General features: G+C 66.6%; 1 protein-coding gene across 1 annotated transcript; it reads left to right on the top strand.

The window, feature by feature from the left end:
* The first annotated feature begins 20 nt into the window (after positions 1-20).
* SRRT (serrate, RNA effector molecule) lies at positions 21-21,390 on the top strand. The gene is given in 16 exon segments (XM_075489595.1): positions 21-185; positions 1,049-1,150; positions 1,875-1,986; positions 2,590-2,756; positions 2,867-2,928; positions 3,069-3,147; positions 5,386-5,409; positions 5,411-5,647; positions 12,135-12,305; positions 14,001-14,154; positions 17,130-17,260; positions 17,262-17,324; positions 19,572-19,728; positions 20,451-20,540; positions 20,784-20,880; positions 21,185-21,390. Coding segments are annotated over 16 exon segments (1,878 nt in total). The 5' UTR covers positions 21-29; the 3' UTR covers positions 21,261-21,390.
* The last annotated feature ends 604 nt before the right edge of the window (positions 21,391-21,994 follow it).

The following is a 21,994-nucleotide window of genomic DNA, read 5'->3' on the forward strand; positions in this document are numbered from 1 at the left end:
TTTTGGGGTGTTTTCTAGCGGTGATTAAGATGGAGGGGGGTACGGAGAACGACCTGCGCATCCTGGAGCAGGAGGAGGAGGAGGAGCGGCAGGAGAAGGCCGAAGCGGCCAAGAAGGAGGAGCCCCGACCCCCCGACGCCGACCGCAAAGCCCCCGACCGCGAGGAGAAGGAGGAGGGGAAGAAGGTCTGGGGGGACACCATCCTCTCCCTCACTCCCTGGGGTCTTTCTTGGGGTTTCCTTGGGCCCGTGGGGGTCTCTTTTGGGGTCCCTTTGGTCCCTGGGGTCTCTTTTGGGGTCCCCATGGTCTCTTTTGGGGTCCCTTTGGTTCCTGGGGTCTCTTTTGGGGTCCCCGGGGTCTCTTTTGGGGTCCCTGTGTTCCCCAGGGTCTCTTTTGGGGTCCCCATGGTCTCTTTTGGGGTCCCTGGGGTCTCTTTTGGGGTCCCCCTGCCCCTTGGAGTGTTCCCCCTGCCCCATGGTCTTTCCAGGGGTCCCTTTGGTTCCTGGGGTCCCTTTTGGGGTTCCCATGGTTTCTCCAGGGGTCCCTTTGGTCCCTGGAGTCTCTTTTGGGGTCCCCATGGTCTCTTTTGGGGTCCCTGTGGTCCCCATGGTCTCTTTTGGGGTCCCCATGGTCTCTTTTGGGGATCCTGTGGTCCCCATGGTCTCTTTTGGGGTCCCTGGGGTCTCTTTTGGGGTCCCCCGGCCCCTTGGAGTGTTCCCCCTGCCCCATGGTCTTTCCAGGGGTCCCTTTGGTTCCTGGGGTCCCTTTTGGGGTCCCCATGGTCTCTTTTGGGGTCCCTGTGGTCCCTGGGGTCTCTTTTGGGGTTCCCATGGTCTCTCCAGGGGCCCCTTTGGTCCCCATGGTCTCTTTTGGGGTCCCCGTGGTCTCTTTTGGGGTCCCCTTGGCCCTGTGGGGTCTCCTCTGGGGTCCCCCAGCCCCTTGGGGTGTCCCCCCTGCCCCATGGTCTCCTCATGGGGTCCCCTTGGGCCGTGGGGTCTCTTTTGGGGTCCCCTGGGCCCCCCCGTGACGCCCTCGCCCCCTTCCCCAGGGCGAGGGGGAGGCACCGGGCGAGGAGAAGGCCAAGAAGGAGGAGGAGGAGGAGAAGGAAAAGGGGCGCAAGGAGGAGGAAGGCGACAAAGAAGGCAAGAAGGTGAGCGGGCCACGCCCCCCTGCTGCAGGCCACGCCCCCTGCCACAGGCCACACCCCTCAGGCAAAGCCCAACCCCTTTTCATAGGCCCCGCCTCCCTGTTGGCAGCCCTCAGATTTGCTGAAGCCCCGCCCCTTTCTAGCAAGCTCCGCCCCCACTGGGCAGGCACCGCCCCTTTCTAATAAGCCCCATGCTCTGTGATGAGCCCCTCCCCTTTCCCTTAGGCCCCTCCCCTGGGGGCAGGCCCTTTCCAAGAAGCACCTCCCCTTGGGTCAAGCCACGCCTTATTCTGGTAGGCTCCTCCTCTTGGAGCAAGCCCCTCCCCATTCTGTTAGTCTTGGAGCAAGCCCCTCCCCATTCTGTTAGGCTCCTCCCCTTGGTACAAGCCCTTGCCCTTCCCATTCAGCCTTGCCTTTCATCAAGCTCCACCCCTTCCCACTAAGCTCCTCCCTTCACAGCAAGTCCCTCCCCTTCCCATCAAGCTCCTCCTCTTTCAAGGAAGCCCCTCCCCGCTCCCTTAGGCCCCGCCCCTCCCCGCTCCCTTAGGCCCCGCCCCTCCCCGCTCCCTTAGGCCCCTCCCCTCCCCGCTCCCTTAGGCCCCGCCCCTCCCCACCAGGCCCCTTTGGCTCTGTGTCCCTGCCCAACCCCTGCCCCTCCGGACCCCACCCTGTTAGGCCCCTCCCCTCAGCCCCACCCTGGTGACACACCCTCCCCGCCCCCTCCCAGGCCAGCAAGAAGCGGAAGCGGAAGCGCAGCGGCGTCGACAGCTACGACGAGGGCAGCGCCAGCGACTCCGAGAGCGAGTCCGAGGGCGGCCGCCGCGAGGGGGACAAGGAAGGTGGGGGGCGGGGGTCCCCGGCGGGCTCCCTGGGGGGGCCCTGAGGTCCTTGGGGGTCCCCGGGGGGCAGGGGGCTCCTTGGGGAGGGCCCTGAGGTCCCTGGGGGGCTCCTTGGGGGGGCCCTGAGGTCCTTGGGGGTTCCCTGGGGGGACAGTGGGGTCCTTTGGGGGGGTCCCTGGTGGTTCTGGGGGTGCCGGGGGATCTTGGGTGTCCCTGGGGGGACATGGGGGGTCTTGGGGGGTCGGTGAGGTGTTTTGGGGTTCCTGGGGGGACGGTGGGGTCCCTTGGGGGGTGCTGGAAGGTTTTGGGGGGGTAAATGGGATTTTGGGGGTTTTTTGGAGGGTCTCGGGGGGTCACTGAGATTCTGGGGAGTCCCCAGGGGACAGGGGGGTCCCTCAGGGGGTGTGGGGCTCCTTGCGGGGGGGCCCTCGGGGTCCGGGGGGGGGGGATGGGATCAGAGGGTCACAAGGGGGGGCACTGGGGGGGACGTTGGGCTACTTTGGGGGCTCCGGAGGCACCGAGCTCTCACTCCAGGGGTGCCGGGGGCTTTTGGGGGGACCCAGCTTGGCCCTGATCCCCCCCCCCCCCCCTGCACCCCCCCAGAGGAGAAGGGGAAAGAGGAGAAGGGCCGCGAGGAAGAGGGGGGGCCGGCGGCGCCGAAGGCCAAGGAGAAGGAGGGGGGGGACCCCAAACCCCGGCCCCTGCACAAGACCTGCTCCCTCTTCATGCGCAACATCGCCCCCAACATCTCCCAGGCCGAGATCGTGGCGGTGAGCGGCCGGGGGGGGCTTGGGGGGGGGGGGGTGTGGACCCCCCAAAACCCCCCCGACCCCCCCCGTCACCCCCTTTTTCTTCCTGCCCCCCCCCCGCTCCCCCCCAGCTCTGCAAGCGCTACCCCGGCTTCATGCGCGTGGCTCTGTCGGACCCCCAGCCCGAGAGGAGGTGGGTGCCGGCCCCGCTCCGAAGGCGATTTGGGGACCCCCGGGGGGAGTTGGGGGACCCCCAGGGGGTCGTGGGGACCCCCCCCCCCCCCCCCCCAAACCGGGGGGGCTCACGCCGTGTGTCGTGTCCCCCCCCCCAAGGTTTTTTCGTCGGGGCTGGGTCACCTTCGACCGCAGCGTCAACATCAAGGAGATCTGCTGGAGCCTGCAGAATATTCGGGTGAGGAGAGGGGGGGGCTTTTGGGGTGCTGGGGGGGGGGGGGTCCGGGGGGGCTGGGGGGTGTTTTGGGGGTTCCAGGGGGGGCTGGGGGGTTTTTTGGGGGGCCCAGGGGGCAGCTGGGGGGGGGGGGGGGGGGTAGGGGGCGGTTGTGGGGCTGAGTTGGTCGCGTCTTGGGGTTCGGGGGATCGATGGGGGGGTGATGGGGCGGTTTCGGGGTGGGGGGGCAGATGGGGACTCGGGGGGGGCGGTTTTAGGGTGCGGGGGGGGCTCGGGGGGGCAGTTTTGGGGTGCAGGGGGGCTCAGTTTTGGGGTGCGGGGGGGCTCAGGGTCCGTTTTGGGGTGCGGGGGGCAGTTTTGGGGTGCAGGGGGGCTCAGTTTTGGGGGGGGCTCAGGGTCAGTTTTGGGGTGCGGGGGGCAGTTTTGGGGTGCGGGGGGGGCTCGGGGGGCAGTTTTGGGGTGCAGGGGGGCTCAGTTTTGGGGTGCGGGGGGGCTCAGGGTCCGTTTTGGGGTGCAGGGGGCAGTTTTGGGGTGCAGGGGGCTCAAGGGCAGTTTTGGGGTGCAGGGGGGCTCAGTTTTGGGGTGTGGGGGGTCTCAGGGTCAGTTTTGGGGTGCAGGGGGCAGTTTTGGGGTGCGGGGGGCTCAGGGTCAGTTTTGGGGTGCGGGGGGGCTCGGGGGGACAGTTTTGGGGTGCAGGGGGCAGTTTTGGGGTGCGGGGGGGCAGTTTTGGGGTGCAGGGGGGATATTGGGGCCTTCACGGGGAGGTTACGGGGTCTGGGGGCAGCTGGGTGCTGGGGGGGGGGGGGCAGGGGAATGTTTGGGGGTGCAGGGGGGTGTTTGGGGGGCAGGAGAATTTTTGGGGGTACAAGAGGATGCAGGGGGTGTTTGGGGGTGCAGGGGAGTATTTGGGGGTTCACGGGGGTGCTTGGGGGTGCAGGGCCCATTTGGGGGTGCTGACCCCCCCCATTTGGACCCTGCCAAGTGCAGGCGCTCTTTGGGGGTGCAAAGGGGTTGAAGGGGGTGTTTGGGGGTACAGGGGGGTATTTGGGGGGTACACGGTGGGTGTTTGGGGGGTGCAGGGGGTATTTGGGGGGTACACGGTGGGTGTTTGGGGGTGTAGGGGGTATTTGGGGGGTACAGGGGGTATTTGGAAGGTACACAGCGGGTGTTTGGGGGTGCAGGGGGTACAGGGGGGTACACGGTGGGTGTTTGGGGGTGCAGGGGGTATTTGGGGGTACAGGGGGTATTTGGGGGGTACACGGCGGGTGTTTGGGGGTGCTGGGGGTATTTGGGGGTACAGGGGGGGTACATGGCGGGTGTTTGGGGGTACAGGGAGTATTTTGAGGTACAGGGGGTATTTGGGGGGTACACAGCAGGTGTTTGGGGTGCAGGCGGTATTTGGGGGTACAGGGGGGTACACGGTAGGTGTTTGGAGGTGCAGGGGTATTTGGGGGGTACAGGGGGTATTTGGGGGGTACACGGCGGGTGTTTGGGGGTGCAGGGGGTATTTGGGGTGTACATGGCGGGTGTTTGGGGGTGCAGGGAGTGTTTGGGGGTACAGGGAGGTACAAGGCGGGTGTTTGGGGGTGCAGGGGGTATTTGGGGGTACAGGGGGTATTTGGGGGGTACACGGCGGGTGTTTGGGGGTGCTGGGGGTATTTGGGGGGTACACGGCGGGTGTTTGGGGTGCTGGGGGTATTTGGGGTACAGGGGGGTACACGGCGGGTGTTTGGGGGTGCAGGGGGTGTTTAGGGGTACAGGGGGGTACACAGCGGGTGTTTGGGGGTGCAGGGGGTGTTTGGGGGTACAGGGGGGTACATGGCAGGTGTTTGGGGGTGCAGGGGGTATTTGGGGGGTACATGGTGGGTGTTTGGGGGTGCAGGGCGTATTTGGGGGTACAGGGGGGGTACATGGTGGGTGTTTGGGGGTGCAGGGGGTGTTTGGGGGGTACACAGCGGGTGTTTGGGGGTGCAGGGGGTGTTTGGGGGTACAGGGGGGTACATGGCAGGTGTTTGGGGGTGCTGGGGGTATTTGGGGGTACAGGGGGGGTACATGGGGGGTATTTGGGGGGACAGGGGGTGTTTGGGGGGTACAGAGGGTATTTGGGGGGTACACGGCAGGTATTTGGGGGGTACAGGTGGTATTTGGGGGGTACACGGTGGGTGTTTGGGGGTGCAGGGGGTGTTTGGGGGTACAGGGGGGTGCAGGGGGTGTTTGGGGTGCTGACCCCGCTCTCCGCAGCTGCGTGACTGCGAGCTGAGCCCGGGGGGTGAACCGGGACCTGACGCGCCGCGTGCGCAACGTCAGCGGCATCACCCAGCACCGCCCCATCGTCCGCAACGACATCAAGCTGGCCGCCCGCCTGGTCCACGCCCTCGACGGCCGCGCCCAGCTCTGGGGGGGCCCCGCCCCCTCCCCGGGCGGGGGCGCGGCCCTGGGTGGGGGGGACGCCCCCCCCAACCCCGACGGGGACGGGGACCCCGCCGCCGCCGCCGCCGCCGGGGTGAGCGGGGCGCTGGGGGCGCGGGCGAGCGTCTGGGGGGGTCTCTCGGCCTCCCCCCGCTGTCCCCTCGCGGTCCTCTCGTGACCCCCGACGTCCCCTCGTGGATCGCTCCTGGTCCCCGCTGTCCCCTCGTGGTCCCCAGCGTCCTCTTGCAGACCCTTCGTGGTCCCCACTGTCCCCTCGTGGTCCTCTCGTGGATCCCTCCTGGTCGTCAGTGTCCCCTCGTGGTCCCCAGTGTCCTCTTGAAGACCCCTCGTGGGCCCCACTGTCCCCTCGTGGTCCTCTCATGGTCCCCGTCATCCTCTCATGGATCCCTCCTGGTGCCCAGTGTCCCCTCGTGGTCCCCAGCGTCCTCTTGAAGACCCCTCGTGGGCCCCACTGTCCCCTCGTGGTCCTCTCATGGATCCCTCCTGGTCCTCAGTGTCCCCTCGTGGTCCCCAGTGTCCTCTTGAAGACCCCTCGTGGTCCCCACTGTCCTCTCGTGGTCCTCTCATGGTCCCCATCGTCCTCTCATGGATCCCTCCTGGTGCCCAGTGTCCCCTCGTGGTCCCCAGTGTCCCCTTGCAGACTCCTTGTGGTCCCCAGTGTCCTCTTGAAGACCCCTCATGGTCCCCACTGTCCTCTCACGGTCCTGTCATGATCCTCATTGTCCTCTCATGGATTGTTCCTGGTCCCCAGCATCCCCTTGCAGACTCCTTGTGGTCCCCAGTGTCCTCTTGAAGACCCCTCGTGGGCCCCACTGTCCCCTCGTGGTCCTCTCGTGGATCCCTCCTGGTCCTCAGTGTCCCCTCGTGGTCCCCAGTGTCCTCTTGAAGACCCCTCGTGGGCCCCACTGTCCCCTCGTGGTCCTCTCATGGTCCCCGTCGTCCTCTCATGGATCCCTCCTGGTGCCCAGTGTCCCCTCGTGGTCCCCAGCGTCCTCTTGAAGACCCCTCGTGGGCCCCACTGTCCCCTCGTGGTCCTCTCATGGATCCCTCCTGGTCCTCAGTGTCCCCTCGTGGTCCCCAGTGTCCTCTTGAAGACCCCTCGTGGTCCCCACTGTCCTCTCGTGGTCCTCTCATGGTCCCCATCGTCCTCTCATGGATCCCTCCTGGTGCCCAGTGTCCCCTCGTGGTCCCCAGTGTCCCCTTGCAGACTCCTTGTGGTCCCCAGTGTCCTCTTGAAGACCCCTCATGGTCCCCACTGTCCTCTCACGGTCCTGTCATGATCCTCATTGTCCTCTCATGGATTGTTCCTGGTCCCCAGCATCCCCTTGCAGACTCCTTGTGGTCCCCAGTGTCCTCTTGAAGACCCCTCGTGGGCCCCACTGTCCCCTCGTGGTCCTCTCGTGGATCCCTCCTGGTCCTCAGTGTCCCCTCGTGGTCCCCAGTGTCCTCTTGAAGACCCCTCGTGGGCCCCACTGTCCCCTCGTGGTCCTCTCATGGTCCCCGTCGTCCTCTCATGGATCCCTCCTGGTGCCCAGTGTCCCCTCGTGGTCCCCAGCGTCCCCTTGCAGACTCCTTGTGGTCCCCAGTGTCCTCTTGAAGACCCCTCGTGGTCCCCACTGTCCCCTCGTGGTCCTCTCATGATCCCCATCGTCCTCTCATGGATCCCTCCTGGTCCTCAGTGTCCCCTCGTGGTCCCCAGTGTTCTCTTGAAGACCCCTCGTGGTCCCCACTGTCCTCTCGTGGTCCTCTCATGGTCCCCATCGTCCTCTCATGGATCGCTCCTGGTGCCCAGTGTCCCCTCGTGGTCCCCAGCGTCCCCTTGCAGACTCCTTGTCGTCCCCAGTGTCCTCTTGAAGATCCTTCGTGGTCCCCACTGTCCCCTCGTGGTCCTCTCATGGTCCCCGTCGTCCTCTCATGGATCCCTCCTGGTGCCCAGTGTCCCCTCGTGGTCCCCAGCGTCCTCTTGAAGACCCCTCGTGGGCCCCACTGTCCCCTCGTGGTCCTCTCATGGATCCCTCCTGGTCCTCAGTGTCCCCTCGTGGTCCCCAGTGTCCTCTTGAAGACCCCTCGTGGTCCCCACTGTCCTCTCGTGGTCCTCTCATGGTCCCCATCGTCCTCTCATGGATCCCTCCTGGTGCCCAGTGTCCCCTCGTGGTCCCCAGTGTCCCCTTGCAGACTCCTTGTGGTCCCCAGTGTCCTCTTGAAGACCCCTCATGGTCCCCACTGTCCTCTCACGGTCCTCTCATGATCCTCATTGTCCTCTCATGGATTGTTCCTGGTCCCCAGCATCCCCTTGCAGACTCCTTGTGGTCCCCAGTGTCCTCTTGAAGACCCTTCGTGATCCCCACTGTCCCCTCGTGGTCCTCTCATGGATCCCTCCTGGTCCTCAGTGTCCCCTCGTGGTCCCCAGTGTTCTCTTGAAGACCCCTCGCGGTCCCCACTGTCCCCTCGCGGTCCTCTCGTGACTCTTGTCATCCCCTCATGGATCACTTCTGGTCCCCAGTGTCCCCTTGCAGACCCTTCGTGGTCCCCACTGTCTCCTCGTGGTCCTCTCATGGTCCCCATCGTCCTCTCATGGATCCCTCCTGGTCTTCAGTGTCCCCTCATGGTTCCCAGTGTCCTCTTGAAGACCCCTCATGGTCCCCACTGTCTTCTCACGGTCCTTTCATGATCCTCATTGTCCTCTCATGGATCCCTCCTGGTCCCCAGCGTCCCCTTGCAGACTCCTTGTGGTCCCCAGTGTCCTCTTGGAAGACCGTTTGTGGTCCCTAGTGACCCTTCATGGTCCCCAGTGTCCTCTTGAAGACCCCTCACGGTTCCCACTGTCTCCTCACGGTCCTCTTTGTCCCCTCATGGTCCTCTCATGACCCCCATCGTCCTCTCATGGATCGCTCCTGGTCCCCAGTGTCCCCTTGCAGACCACTGGTGGTCCCCACTGTCTCCTCATGGTCCCCACTGTCCCCTGGTGGTCCCTAGGTCCTTCTCATGGTCCTCAAGTCCTTCTTGGGTTCCTCGTGGTCCCCGCTGTCCCCCTGGTGGTCCCCATGTCCCTTTTGGTCATGTGCTGGTCAGGTCTGTCATGATTTTCACTGTCTCTTGGTGGTCCCCAAGTCCTTTTCATGGCCCCCACGTCCTTTTGGGTCCGTCACGGTTCCTGCTGTCTCCTGGTGGTCCCCAACTCCACCTCCTGGTCCCTAGGTCCTTCTTTGCGTCCCTCATGGTTTCCGCTGTCCCCTTGTGGTCCCCACGTCCTTCTTGGCTCTGACCTTGTCAGGTCCCTCACGGTTCCCGCTGTCTCCTGGTGGTCCCCAACTCCACCTCATGGTCCCCAGGTCCTTCTTTGGGTCCGTCACGGTTCTCACTGTCTCCTGGTGGTCCCTGAGTCCTTCTCGTGGGCTTTGGTGGTCCCTAATTCCACCTCGTGGTCCCTAGGTCCTTCTTTGGGTCCCTCATGGTTTCCACTGTCCCCTTGTGGTCCCCACGTCCTTCTTGGCTGTGTCCTTGTCAGGTCCCTCATGGTTCCCACTGTCTCCTGGTGGTCCCCAAGTCCTTCTCATGGCCTCTGGTAGTCCCCAACTCCACCTCATGGTCCCCAGCTCCTTCTTTGGGTCCCTCATGGTTCCCCCTGTCTCCTGGTGGTCCCCGAGTCCTTCTCATGGTCCCCGGTGGTCCCCAACTCCCACCTCATGGTTCCTAGGTCCTTCTTTGGGTCCCTTGTGGTCCCTGCTGTCCCCCTGGTGGTCCCCAAGTCCTTCTCATGGCCTCTGGTGGTCCCCAACTCTACCTCATGGTCTCCAGGTCCTTCTTTGGGTCCCTCACAGTTCTCACTGTCTCCTGGTGGTCCCCGAGTCCTTCTCATGGTCCCCGGTGGTCCCCAACTCCACCTCATGGTTCCTAGGTCCTTCTTTGGGTCCCTTGTGGTCCCTGCTGTCCCCCTGGTGGTCCCCAAGTTCTTCTCATGGTCTCTGGTGGTCCCCAACTCCCACCTCATGTTTCCTAGGTCCTTTTGGGTCCTTCACAGTTCCCACTGTCTCCTGGTGGTCCCCGAGTTCTTCTCATGGTCCCTGGTGGTCCCCAACTCCCACCTCATGGTCCCCAGGTCCTTCTTTGGGTCCCTTGTGGTCCCTGCTGTCCCCCTGGTGGTCCCCAAGTTCTTCTCATGGTCTCTGGTGGTCCCCAACTCCCACCTCATGGTTCTTAGGTCCTTTTGGGTCCCTCACAGTTCCCACTGTCTCCTGGTGGTCCCCGAGTCCTTCTCATGGTCCCTGGTGGTGCCCAACTCCACCTCATGGTCCCCAGGTCCTTCTTTGGGTCCCTCACGCTTCCCGCTGTCTCCTGGTGGTCCCAAGCTCTTCTCACAGCCTCCGGTGGTCCCCAACTCCACTTCATGATCCCCAGGTCCTTCTTTGGGTCCCTTGTGGTCCCTGCTGTCCCCCTGGTGGTCCCCAAGTTCTTCTCATGGTCCCTGGTGGTCCCCAACTCCACCTCATGGTCCCCAGGTCCTTCCTTGGATCCCTTGTGGTCCCTGCTGTCTCCCTGGTGGTCCCCAAGTTCTTCTCATGGTCCCTGGTGGTGCCCAACTCCACCTCATGGTCCCCAGGTCCTTCCTTGGGTCCCTTGTGGTCCCTGCTGTCCCCCTGGTGGTCCCCAAGTTCTTCTCATGGTCTCTGGTGGTCCCCAACTGCCACCTCATGGTTCTTAGGTCCTTTTGGGTCCCTCACAGTTCTCACTGTCTCCTGGTGGTCCCCGAGTCCTTCTCATGGTCCCTGGTGGTGCCCAACTCCACCTCATGGTCCCCAGGTCCTTCTTTGGGTCCCTTGTGGTCCCTGCTGTCCCCCTGGTGGTCCCCAAGTTCTTCTCATGGTCCCTGGTGGTCCCCAACTCCACCTCATGGTCCCCAGGTCCTTCCTTGGGTCCCTTGTGGTCCCTGCTGTCCCCCTGGTGGTCCCCAAGTTCTTCTCATGGTCCCTGGTGGTCCCCAACTCCACCTCATGGTCCCCAGGTCCTTCTTTGGGTCCCTTGTGGTCCCTGCTGTCCCCCTGGTGGTCCCCGAGTCCTTCTCATGGTCCCTGGTGGTGCCCAACTCCACCTCATGGTCCCCAGGTCCTTCTTTGGGTCCCTTGTGGTCCCTGCTGTCCCCCTGGTGGTCCCCGAGTCCTTCTCATGGTCCCTGGTGGTGCCCAACTCCACCTCATGGTCCCCAGGTCCTTCTTTGGGTCCCTTGTGGTCCCTGCTGTCCCCCTGGTGGTCCCCAAGTTCTTCTCATGGTCCCTGGTGGTCCCCAACTCCACCTCATGGTCCCCAGGTCCTTCTTTGGGTCCCTTGTGGTCCCTGCTGTCCCCCTGGTGGTCCCCAAGTTCTTCTCATGGTCCCTGGTGGTCCCCAACTCCACCTCATGGTCCCCAGGTCCTTCTTTGGGTCCCTCACGGTTCCCGCTGTCTCCTGGTGGTCCCAAGCCCTTCTCACAGCCTCTGGTGGTCCCCAACTCCACTTCATGATCCCCAGGTCCTTCCTTGGGTCCCTTGTGGTCCCTGCTGTCCCCCTGGTGGTCCCCAAGTTCTTCTCATGGTCTCTGGTGGTCCCCAACTCCCACCTCATGGTTCTTAGGTCCTTTTGGGTCCCTCACAGTTCCCACTGTCTCCTGGTGGTCCCCGAGTCCTTCTCATGGTCCCTGGTGGTCCCCAACTCCACCTCATGGTCCCCAGGTCCTTCTTTGGGTCCCTTGTGGTCCCTGCTGTCCCCCTGGTGGTCCCCAAGTTCTTCTCATGGTCTCTGGTGGTCCCCAACTCCCACCTCATGGTTCTTAGGTCCTTTTGGGTCCCTCACAGTTCCCACTGTCTCCTGGTGGTCCCCGAGTCCTTCTCATGGTCCCTGGTGGTCCCCAACTCCACCTCATGGTCCCCAGGTCCTTCCTTGGGTCCCTTGTGGTCCCTGCTGTCCCCCTGGTGGTCCCCAAGTTCTTCTCATGGTCCCTGGTGGTCCCCAACTCCACCTCATGGTCCCCAGGTCCTTCTTTGGGTCCCTCACGGTTCCCGCTGTCTCCCGGTGGTCCCAAGCCCTTCTCACGGCCTCTGGTGGTCCCCAACTCCACCTCATGGTCCCCAGGTCCTTCTTTGGGTCCCTTGTGGTCCCTGCTGTCCCCCTGGTGGTCCCCAAGTTCTTCTCATGGTCTCTGGTGGTCCCCAACTCCCACCTCATGGTTCTTAGGTCCTTTTGGGTCCCTCACAGTTCCCACTGTCTCCTGGTGGTCCCCGAGTCCTTCTCATGGTCCCTGGTGGTCCCCAACTCCACCTCATGGTCCCCAGGTCCTTCCTTGGGTCCCTTGTGGTCCCTGCTGTCCCCCTGGTGGTCCCCGAGTTCTTCTCATGGTCCCTGGTGGTCCCCAACTCCACCTCATGGTCCCCAGGTCCTTCTTTGGGTCCCTCACGCTTCCCGCTGTCTCCCGGTGGTCCCAAGCCCTTCTCACGGCCTCCGGTGGTCCCCAACTCCACCACCTCGCGCTCCCCACGCCCTTCGGGGTCCCTGATGGTCCCCCCCCCGTGTCCCCGTCCCCGGCGCAGGCGGTGCCGTCGCAGAACCCGGTGCTGAAGCACATCACGGATTACCTGATCGAGGAGGTGAGCGCCGAGGAGGAGGAGCTGCTGGGGCGCGGCGGGGGGGACGCCGAGGAGGGGCCCCGCGAGGCCAACCCCACCGAGGTCACCGTCGAGCGGGACGAGAAGCTCCTCAAGGTGGGACGGGGACGCGGCCGGGACCCCACGGCTGTCCCCGATCGTCCCCGTGTGTGCGCGCGTGTCGCCGGTCCTCACCCCGTGTCCCGTCCCCGTCCCCGTCCTGATCCCGTGTCCCCTTTGTCCCCACCCTGTCCCCGTGTCCCCTCGTCCTGAGCGTGTCCCCCTTGTCCCCATCCCAACGGTGCTGTCCCATGTCCCCCTGTCCCCATCCCGTGTCCCCATCCCGTGTCCCCATCCCGTGTCCCCATCCCATGTCCCCATCCCGTGTCCCCCCACGCTCATCCCAATCCCCTGTCCCCGTCCCTGCCCTGTGTCCCCCACGTCCCCCCCATGTCCCCGTGTCCCCCATCCTGATCTCGTGGACCCCCTGTCCCCATCCGTGTCCCCTCTGTGCCCCTCATGTCCCTGTGTCCCCCATCCCCACGTCCCCTGTCCCCGTCCCTGCCCTGTGTCCCCCACGTCCCCCCCCATGTCCCCGTGTCCCCCATCCTGACCTCGTGGACCCCCTGTCCCCATCCCTGCCCTATGTGTCCCCTAGTGTCCCCATGTCCCCCAGCCTGACCCTGTGTCCCCTTTGTTCCCACCCTGTCCCCGTGTCCCCTCGTCCTGAGCGTGTCCCCCTTGTCCCCATCCCAACGGTGCTGTCCCGTGTCCCCCTGTCCCCCGTCCTTTCCCCGTGTCCCCATCCCGTGTCCCCATCCCGTGTCCCCATCCCGTGTCCCCATCCCGTGTCCCCATCCCGTGTCCCCATCCCATGTCCCCATCCCATGTCCCCATCCCATGTCCCCCCACGCTCATCCCAATCCCCTGTCCCCGTCCCTGCCCTGTGTCCCCCACGTCCCCCCCATGTCCCCGTGTCCCCCATCCTGACCTCGTGGACCCCCTGTCCCCATCCCTGCCCTACGTGTCTCCTAGTGTCCCCATGTCCCCCCCCTTATCTCCCCATGTCCCCCAGCCTGACCCTGTGTCCCCTTTGTCCCCACCCTGTCCCCGTGTCCCCTCATCCTGAGCGTGTCCCCCTTGTCCCCATCCCAACGGTGCTGTCCCGTGTCCCCCTGTCCCCATCCCGTGTCCCCCCACGCTCATCCCAATCCCCTGTCCCCATCCCTGCCCTGTGTCCCCCACGTCCCCCCAATGTCCCCGTGTCCCCCATCCTGACCTCGTGGACCCCCTGTCCCCATCCCTCCCCTACGTGTCCCCTAGTGTCCCCATGTCCCCCCCCTTATCTCCCTATGTCCCCCAGCCTGGCCCCGTGTCCCCCCCGTCCTGTGTCCCTCCTCCATGTCCCCCCTGTCCCCATCCCTGCCCCATGTCCCCTGTCCCCATCGCTGCTCCGTGTCCCCTCTGTGCTCCTGATGTCCCTGTGTCCCCCCTGATGTCCCCTGCCATGCCCTATCCTGACCTCCGGGACCCCCTGTCCCCCCTCCCTGTGTCCCCCATCGCCAGGTCCCCTGTCCCCATCCCTGCCCCATGTCCCCTGTCCCCATCCCTGCCCCATGTCCCCTGTCCCCATCGCTGCTCCGCGTCCCCTCTGTGCCCCTGCTGTCCCCGTGTCCCCTCCTGTGCCCCATCCTGACCTCTGGGACCCCCTGCCCCCCCTCCCCGTGTCCCCTACCCTGACCTCGTGGGTCCCCCGTGTCCCCGCTGACGTCCCCCCCCGTGTCCCCGCCGACGTCCCCCCCGTGTCCCCAGGTGCTGGACCGGCTCCTGCTCTACCTGCGCATCGTCCACTCGGTCGATTACTACAACACCTCCGAGTACGTCAACGAGGACGAGATGCCCAACCGCTGCGGCATCGTCCACGTGCGGGGGCCCCTGCCCCCCAACCGCGTCTCCCACGGAGAGGGTAGGTCCTGGGGGACCCCCTGCCCCCCAACCGGGGGTCCCCTGCCCCCCAACTGCGGGTCTGGGGGGTCCCCGTCCTACAACTGCAGGTTCCAAGGGGCCCCTCTGCCCCCCAACTGCATCTCCCACAGAGAGGGTAGGTTCTGGGGGGCTCCCCTGCCCCCCAACTGCTGGTCTGGGGGTCCCCTGCCCCCCAGCTGCGGGTCTGGAGGGTCCCCATCCTACAACTGCAGGTCCCAAGGGGCTCCTCTGCCCCCCAACTGCATTTCCCACAGAGAGGGTAGGTCCTGGGGGGCTCCCCTGCCCTCCGACTGTGGGTCTGGGGGGTCCCCTGCCCTCCGACTGTGGGTCTGGGGGGTCCCCTGCCCTCCGACTGTGGGTCTGGGGGGTCCCCTGCCACCCAGCTGCGGGTCTGGGGTCCCCTGCCCCCCAGCTGTGGGTCTGGGGGGTCCCCGTCCTACAACTGCAGGTCCCAAGGGGCCCCTCTGCCCCCCAACTGCATCTCCCACAGAGAGGGTAGGTTCTGGGGGGCTCCCCTGCCCCCCAACTGTGGGTCTGGGGGTCCCCTGCCCCCCAGCTGTGGGTCTGGGGGGTCCCCGTCCTACAACTGCAGGTCCCAAGGGGCCCCTCTGCCCCCCAACTGCATCTCCCACAGAGAGGGTAGGTTCTGGGGGGCTCCCCTGCCCCCCAACTGTGGGTCTGGGGGTCCCCTGCCCCCCAGCTGTGGGTCTGGGGGGTCCCCGTCCTACAACTGCAGGTCCCAAGGGGCCCCTCTGCCCCCCAGCTGCATCTCCCACAGAGAGGGTAGGTTCTGGGGGGCTCCCCTGCCCCCCAACTGTGGGTCTGGGGGTCCCCTGCCCCCCAGCTGTGGGTCTGGGGGGTCCCCGTCCTACAACTGCAGGTCCCAAGGGGCCCCTCTGCCCCCCAACTGCATCTCCCACAGAGAGGGTAGGTTCTGAGGGTCCCCCCCTGCCCCCCAACTTTGGGTCTGGGGGTCCCCTGCCCCCCAGCTGTGGGTCTGGAGGGTCCCCATCCTACAACTGCAGGTCCCAAGGTGCTCTTCTGCCCCCCAACTGCATCTCCCACAGAGAGGGTAGGTTCTGGGGGGCTCCCCTGCCCCTCAACTGCGGGTCTGGGGGTCCCCTGCCCCCTAACTGTGGGTCTGGGGGGGTCCCCGTCCTACAACTGCAGGTTCCAAGGGGCCTCTCTGCCCCCCAACTGCATCTGTCACAGAGAGGGTAGGTTCTGAGGGTCCCCACTGCCCCCCAACTGTGGGTCTGGAGGGTCCCCATCCTACAACTGCAGGTCCCAAGGGGCTCTTCTGCCCCCCAACTGCATTTCCCACAGAGAGGGTAGGTCCTGGGGGCTCCCCTGCCCCCCAACTGTGGGTCTGGGGGTCCCCTGCCCCCCAACTGTGGGTCACAGGGTAAGGGGAGGCCCTCGGGGGGGTCCCAGGACCCCCCTCTCCCAAATGCTGTGGGCCCCCCCTAAACTCTTAGGTCACCCCCAAACTCCTGCCCCCCCGGTCCCCTCCCTCCCCAAAGCAGGGGTGCCCCCCAGACCTGGGGTCACCCCCAAACTCTTAGATCCCCCCTAAACTCCTGGGTCCCAGGGATCCCCCCCCAAACTCGCAGGTACCCCCTGAACTCCTGCATCCCCCCCAAATTCCTGTCCCCCAGGGGCACCCCCCAGCCTCAGGGTGCCCCCCCAGACCTGGGGTCTCCCCTCAAACTCCTGCATCCCCCAGAGGCCGCCCCCCAGGCCCAGGTTGCACCCCCAAATCTGGGGTGCCCCTCCTGACCTGGGGTTTCCCCCCCAAACTCCTGCACCCCCCCAGACCGAGGGTGCACCCCCAAACCCGGCGTTTCCCCCCCAAACTCCTGTCCCCCAGGGGTGCCCCCGCAGCCCCAGGGTGCCCCCCCAGACCCAGCTTGTCCCCCCAGACGAGGGTTCCCCCCCAAACTCCTGCATCTCCCAGAGGCACCCCTCCGGACCCAGGGCACCCCCCCAGCCCTGGGGTCCCCCCCCCTGAACCCCTATCCCCCGGGGAGCCCCCCCAGACCCAGGTTGTCCCCCCAAACCTGGGATTTCCCCCCCAAACTCCTGTCTCCCAGGGCACCCCCCCCCAGATCTGGGGTCCCCCCCTGAACCCCTGTCCCCCAGGGTGCCCCCCCAGACCCAGCATGTGCCCCCAGACCCAGCGTGCCCCCCCAGACCAGGGTTTCCCTCTGAACCCCTGTCCCCCAGGGGCAACCCCCCCCAGCCCTGGGGTCCCCCCCCGAACCCCTATCCCCCAGGGGCGCCCCCCAGCCCCAGGGCACCCCCCCAGCCCTGGGGTCCCCCCCCCCCCAACCCCTGTCCCCCAGGGGCACCCCCCCAGACCCAGGGTGCCCCCCCAAACCTGGGGTTTCCCCCCCGAACCCCTGTCCCCCAGGGGCACTCCCCCCCAGCCCTGGGGTCCCCCCCCTAACCCCTATCCCCCAGAGGCACCCCCCAGGCCCAGGGCACCCCCAAACCTGGGGTTTCCCCCACCCCGAACCCCTGTCCCCCAGGGTGCCCCCCCAGACCCAGCGTGCCCCCCCAGACCAGGGTTTCCCCCCCAAACTCCTGTCCCCCAGAGGCACCCCCCAGACCCAGGGCACCCCCCCAGCCCTGGGGTCCCCCCCCCCCCCCAACCCCTGTCCCCCAGGGTGCCCCCCCAGACCCAGCGTGCCCCCCCAGACCAGGGTTTCCCCCCAAACTCCTGTCCCCCAGAGGCACCCCCCAGACCCAGGGCACCCCCCCAGCCCTGGGGTCCCCCCCCCCCCCAACCCCTGTCCCCCAGGGTGCCCCCCCAGACCCAGCGTGCCCCCCCAGACCAGGGTTTCCCCCCAAACTCCTGTCCCCCAGGGGCACCCCCCAGCCCCAGGGCACCCCCCCCAGCCCTGGGGTCCCGTCCCCCAGGGTGCCCCCCCCAGCCCCCCCGTGTCCCCGCAGTGGCCGAGTGGCAGAAGAGCTTCGAGGAGCGGCTGGGGCCGCTGCTGGCCGGGCGGGAGGCGCTGCCCGAGGAGGAGGCCCAGCGCCTCGGCCGCAAGGACCCCGAGCAGGAGCTGGAGAAGTTCGTCACCCGCCAACACCCAGGAGCTGGGCAAGGACAAGTGGCTCTGTCCCCTCAGCGGCAAGAAGTTCAAGGTGGGGACAGTGGGGACGTGGGGGGGACAAGGGGGGGACAGAGGAACCAGGCAGGGATGCGGGTGGTGTCCCCTCAGTGGCAAAAAGTTCAAGGTGGGGACATTGGGGACACCAGGGAGACAGAGGGGACAGCCAGGAGCTGGGCGAGGACAAGGGGTGGTGTCCCCTCAGTGGCAAAAAGTTCAAGGTGGGGACACTGGGGACATGGGGGGGACACAGGGGGGACACAGGGGACACCCAGGAGCCAGGCAGGGACATGTTGGGGACACAGGGGACACCCAGGAGCCAGGCAGGGACATGGTGGGGACACAGGGGACACCCAGGAGCTGGGCGAGGACAAGGGGTGGTGTCCCCTCAGCGGCAAGACGTTCAAGGTGGGGACTTGGGGGGACATGGGGGACATTGGGGACACCCAGGAGCCAGGCAGGGATGCGGGTGGTGTCCCCTCAGCAGCAAGACATTCAAGGTGGGGACATTGGGGACACCCAGGAGCCGGGCAAGGACAAGGGGTGGTGTCCCCTCAGCGGCAAGAAGTTCAAGGTGGGGACACTGGGGACATGGGGGGACATTGGGGACATCCAGGAGCCAGGCAGGGACATGGGGGGACATTGGGGACACCCAGGAGCCAGGCAGGGATGCGGGTGGTGTCCCCTCAGTGGCGAAAAGTTCAAGGTGGGGACATTGGGGACACCAGGGAGACAGAGGGGACACCTGGGAGCTGGGCAAAGACAAGGGGTGGTGTCCCCTCAGTGGCAGAAGTTCAAGGTGGGGACACTGGGGAAATGGGGGGACACAGGGGACACCCAGGAGCTGGGCAAGGACAAGGGGTGGTGTCCCCTCAGCGGCAAAAAGTTCAAGGTGGGGACACTGGGGACATGGGGGGACACAGGGGGGACACCCAGGAGCCGGGCGAGGACAAGGGGTGGTGTCCCCTCAGTGGCAGAAGTTCAAGGTGGGGACATGGGGGGACACGGGGGACATTGGGGACACCCAGGAGCCAGGCAGGGATGCGGGTGGTGTCCCCTCAGTGGCAAAAAGTTCAAGTGGGGACAGTGGGGACACCAGGGAGACAGAGGGGACACCTGGGAGCTGGGCAAGGACAAGTGGTGGTGTCCCCTCAGCGGCAAAAAGTTCAAGGTGGGGACATGGGGGGACACAGGGGGGACAGAGGAACCAGGCAGGGATGTGGGTGGTGTCCCCTCAGCAGCAAGATGTTCAAGGTGGGGACACTGGGGACACGGGGGGACAGAGAGGACAGCCAGGAGCCGGGCGAGGACAAGGGGTGGTGTCCCCTCAGTGGCAAAAAGTTCAAGGTGGGGACACTGGGGACATGGGGGAACATTGGGGACAACCAGGAGCCAGGCAGGGATGTGGGTGGTGTCCCCTCAGCAGCAAGACATTCAAGGTGGGGACATTGGGGACACCCAGGAGCCGGGCAAGGACAAGGGGTGGTGTCCCCTCAGCGGCAAGAAGTTCAAGGTGGGGACACTGGGGACGTGGGGGGACACAGGGGGGACAGAGGAACCAGGCAGGGATGCGGGTGGTGTCCCCTCAGTGGCAAAAAGTTCAAGGTGGGGACATTGGGGACACCAGGGAGACAGAGGGGACACCTGGGAGCTGGGCGAGGACAAGGGGTGGTGTCCCCTCAGTGGCAGAAGTTCAAGGTGGGGACACTGGGGACACGGGGGACATTGGGGACACCCAGGAGCCGGGCAGGGATGCGGGTGGTGTCCCCTCAGTGGCAAAAAGTTCAAGGTGGGGACACTGGGGACATGGGGGGACACAGGGGGGACAGAGGAACCAGGCAGGGATGCGGGTGGTGTCCCCTCAGCAGCAAGACGTTCAAGGTGGGGACACTGGGGACATTGAGGGCACGGGGGGGACAGAGGGGACAGCCAGGAGCTGGGCAAGGACAAGGGGTGGTGTCCCCTCAGTGGCAGAAGTTCGATGTGGGGACGCTGGGGACAGCCAGGAGCTGCGCAGGGACACGTCTCCGTGTCCCCTTGGTGGCAAAGAACCTCACGGTGGGGACATGGGGGGGGACAGTGGGGACATGGAGGGGACACCGGGGACAGAGGTGGACGTGGGGGACACACACACACACACACGATGGGACGTCGGGGAGCACTGGAGATACGGAGGAGAACAAGGATGGGGGGACCTGGGGGGGGGGGTGGTGCAGGGGGGGGGCGTGGGGTCTGTGTTGTCCCCACCCCGTGTCCCCGACGTCCCCAACGTCCCCCCCAGGGCCCCGAGTTCGTCCGCAAGCACATCTTCAACAAGCACGGGGAGAAGATGGGGGCGGTGCGGAAGGAGGTCCTCTTCTTCAACAACTTCCTCATGGACCCCAAGCGCCCCGCCCTGCCCGAGGGCAAGGGGGGGCCCCCCCCGGGACCCGCCCAGGGTGAGACCCCCTCCCCTCCCCCCCCTTGTCACCCCCCGGGTCCCCGCTGTCACCCCTCGGTCGCCCCTGGGGTCCGTGTGGGGCCAGTGACCCCCAATGTCCCCCCCCCCATGTCCCCTGGGGTCTCTATGGGGTTGGTGACCCCCAATGTCCCCCCCCCACCGTGTCCCCTGGGGTCCGTGTGGGGTTGGTGACCCCCAATGTCCCCCCCCCCGTGTCCCCTGGGGTCTCTATGGGGTTGGTGACCCCCAATGTCCCCCCCCCTGTGTCCCCTGGGGTCTGTGTGGGGTTGGTGACCCCCAATGTCCCCCCCCCCGTGTCCCCTGGGATCTCTATGGGGTTGGTGACCCCCAATGTCCGTGTCCCCCCCCCCCCATGTCCCCTGGGGTCTCTATGGGGTTGGTGACCCCCCCGCTGTCCCCTCAGCCCCCCCGCAGGTCCGTCTGGGGTCAGCACTACCCCAAAGTCACCCCCCACCCCCCCCCGTCCCCCCCAAGGGTCCACACGGGCCCAGTGACCCCCAGGGTCCCCCCCAGCGCCCCCCCACGTCCCCTCACCCACCCTGGGGTCCATTCGGGGCTGGTGACACGCCAAAATCCACCCCCCCCCACGTCCCCCCCCAGCCATCATCCCCCTGTACCCCACCGTGTGTGTGGGGGGGTCACAGCCCGTGTTTCCCCCCCCCCCCCCGTGTCCCCCCCTGACCCCCCCGTGTCCCCCAGGCCTGGCCCCGGGGCTGCCGTACCCCCCCCAGACGCCGCAGGGGATGATGCCCTACGGGCAGCCCCGGCCCCCCATCCTGGGCTACGGAGGTAGGGGGGGCCTTGGGGGCTCGGGGGGGGCCGGGAGGGGCTCGGGGGGGGGCTGGGGGGGGGGGGGGTTGGAGGGACCTGGGGGGCTCAGGGAGGGATCTGGGGGGGCAGAGGGAGGGGCTGGGGGTGGTTTGGGGGCTGAGGGCGGGGCCCGGGGGGCGGCGATAACTGGAGAAGGGACCTGGGGGGTTTTGGGGGGCCCCCCCGGCCCCCCCTGACTCCCCCCCCTCTCCCCCCCCGCAGGTGGCCCCCCCTACCCCCCCGGACCCTACGCCGCCGGCCGGGGCAACTACGAGACGTTTCGGGGCCAGGGGGGCTACCTCAACAAACCCCGCAGCAGGTAGGGGGGCTGAGCCCCACAGCTGGGGGGCTGAGCCCCATAGCGGGGGGGGGGGGAGTAGGGATTGGGGGGACACAGGACACTTGGGGGGGGGGCAATGTGGGAGGGCAACGGGGACCCCGCTTAGGGGGCAGGCCCGGGGGGGTGGGGGGGCACCCTGTTTTGAGGGGAATTGCGTTAACTGGGGGGCACTGGGGACCTCAATTTGGGGGGAGGGGGGACACGACTTGGGGGTCGCAGCCCCACGGGGGGGGGGGGGGGGGGGTGTCCTGTGCCCCCCGCCCTGACCCCGCCTGCCCCCCAGGATGGTTCGGGGCGACCCCCGGGCGATCGTCGAGTACCGGGACCTGGACGCCCCCGAAGACGTCGACTTCTTCTAGGGCCCCCCGGGGCCCCCCCGGGCCTCCCTTTTGATACGCCCCTCCCCCACAGCCCCCCACCCCCCCCCGTTTGTACATGCCCCGCCCCCCACCCCCCAATAAATGGCCCCGTGGGGCAGCTCCCACCGCAGCCCCACTGCTGGAGTGGGGGGGGTCCTATAGGGGGGCTGGAGGGGTTCTATGGGGCTGGGAGGGGTCCTATGGGGGGCTCTGTGGGGCTGGGAGGGGTCCTATGGGGCTGAGAGGGCTCTGTAGGGGGGTGGTCTGTGGGGCTGGGAGGGGTCCTGGAGGGGTTCTGTGGGGCTAGGAGAGGTCCTGGGGGGAGGGATCTGTGGGGCTGGGAGGGTTCCTAGAGGGGTTCTATGGGGCTGGGGGGGGAATCTGTGGGGCTGGGTAGGACCTATGGGGGGTCTGTGGGGCTGGAAGAGCTCCCATATGGGATCTATGGGGCTGGGGGGCATCTGTGGGGAGGTATGGGGGAGTCCTATAGGGATTCTGTGGGGCTGAGAGGGTTTATGGGGGGGTTATATAGGGGATCTATGGGGCTAGGGGGGATCTATGGGGCTAGGGGGGATCTGTAGGGGGTCTGTGGGGCTGGAAGGGATCCTATAGGGGATCTATGGGGCTGGGGGGCATCTGTGGGGCTGGGGAGGGGATCGATGGGGCTGGAAGGGGTCTGCGCCCCCCCCCACCCCAGGCGCCTGGGTCCCCCCATGACATCATGGAGGCGGAGC

Source organism: Mycteria americana, unplaced genomic scaffold, assembly GCF_035582795.1.
Source record: "Mycteria americana isolate JAX WOST 10 ecotype Jacksonville Zoo and Gardens unplaced genomic scaffold, USCA_MyAme_1.0 Scaffold_212, whole genome shotgun sequence".
Taxonomy (NCBI): domain Eukaryota; kingdom Metazoa; phylum Chordata; class Aves; order Ciconiiformes; family Ciconiidae; genus Mycteria; species Mycteria americana.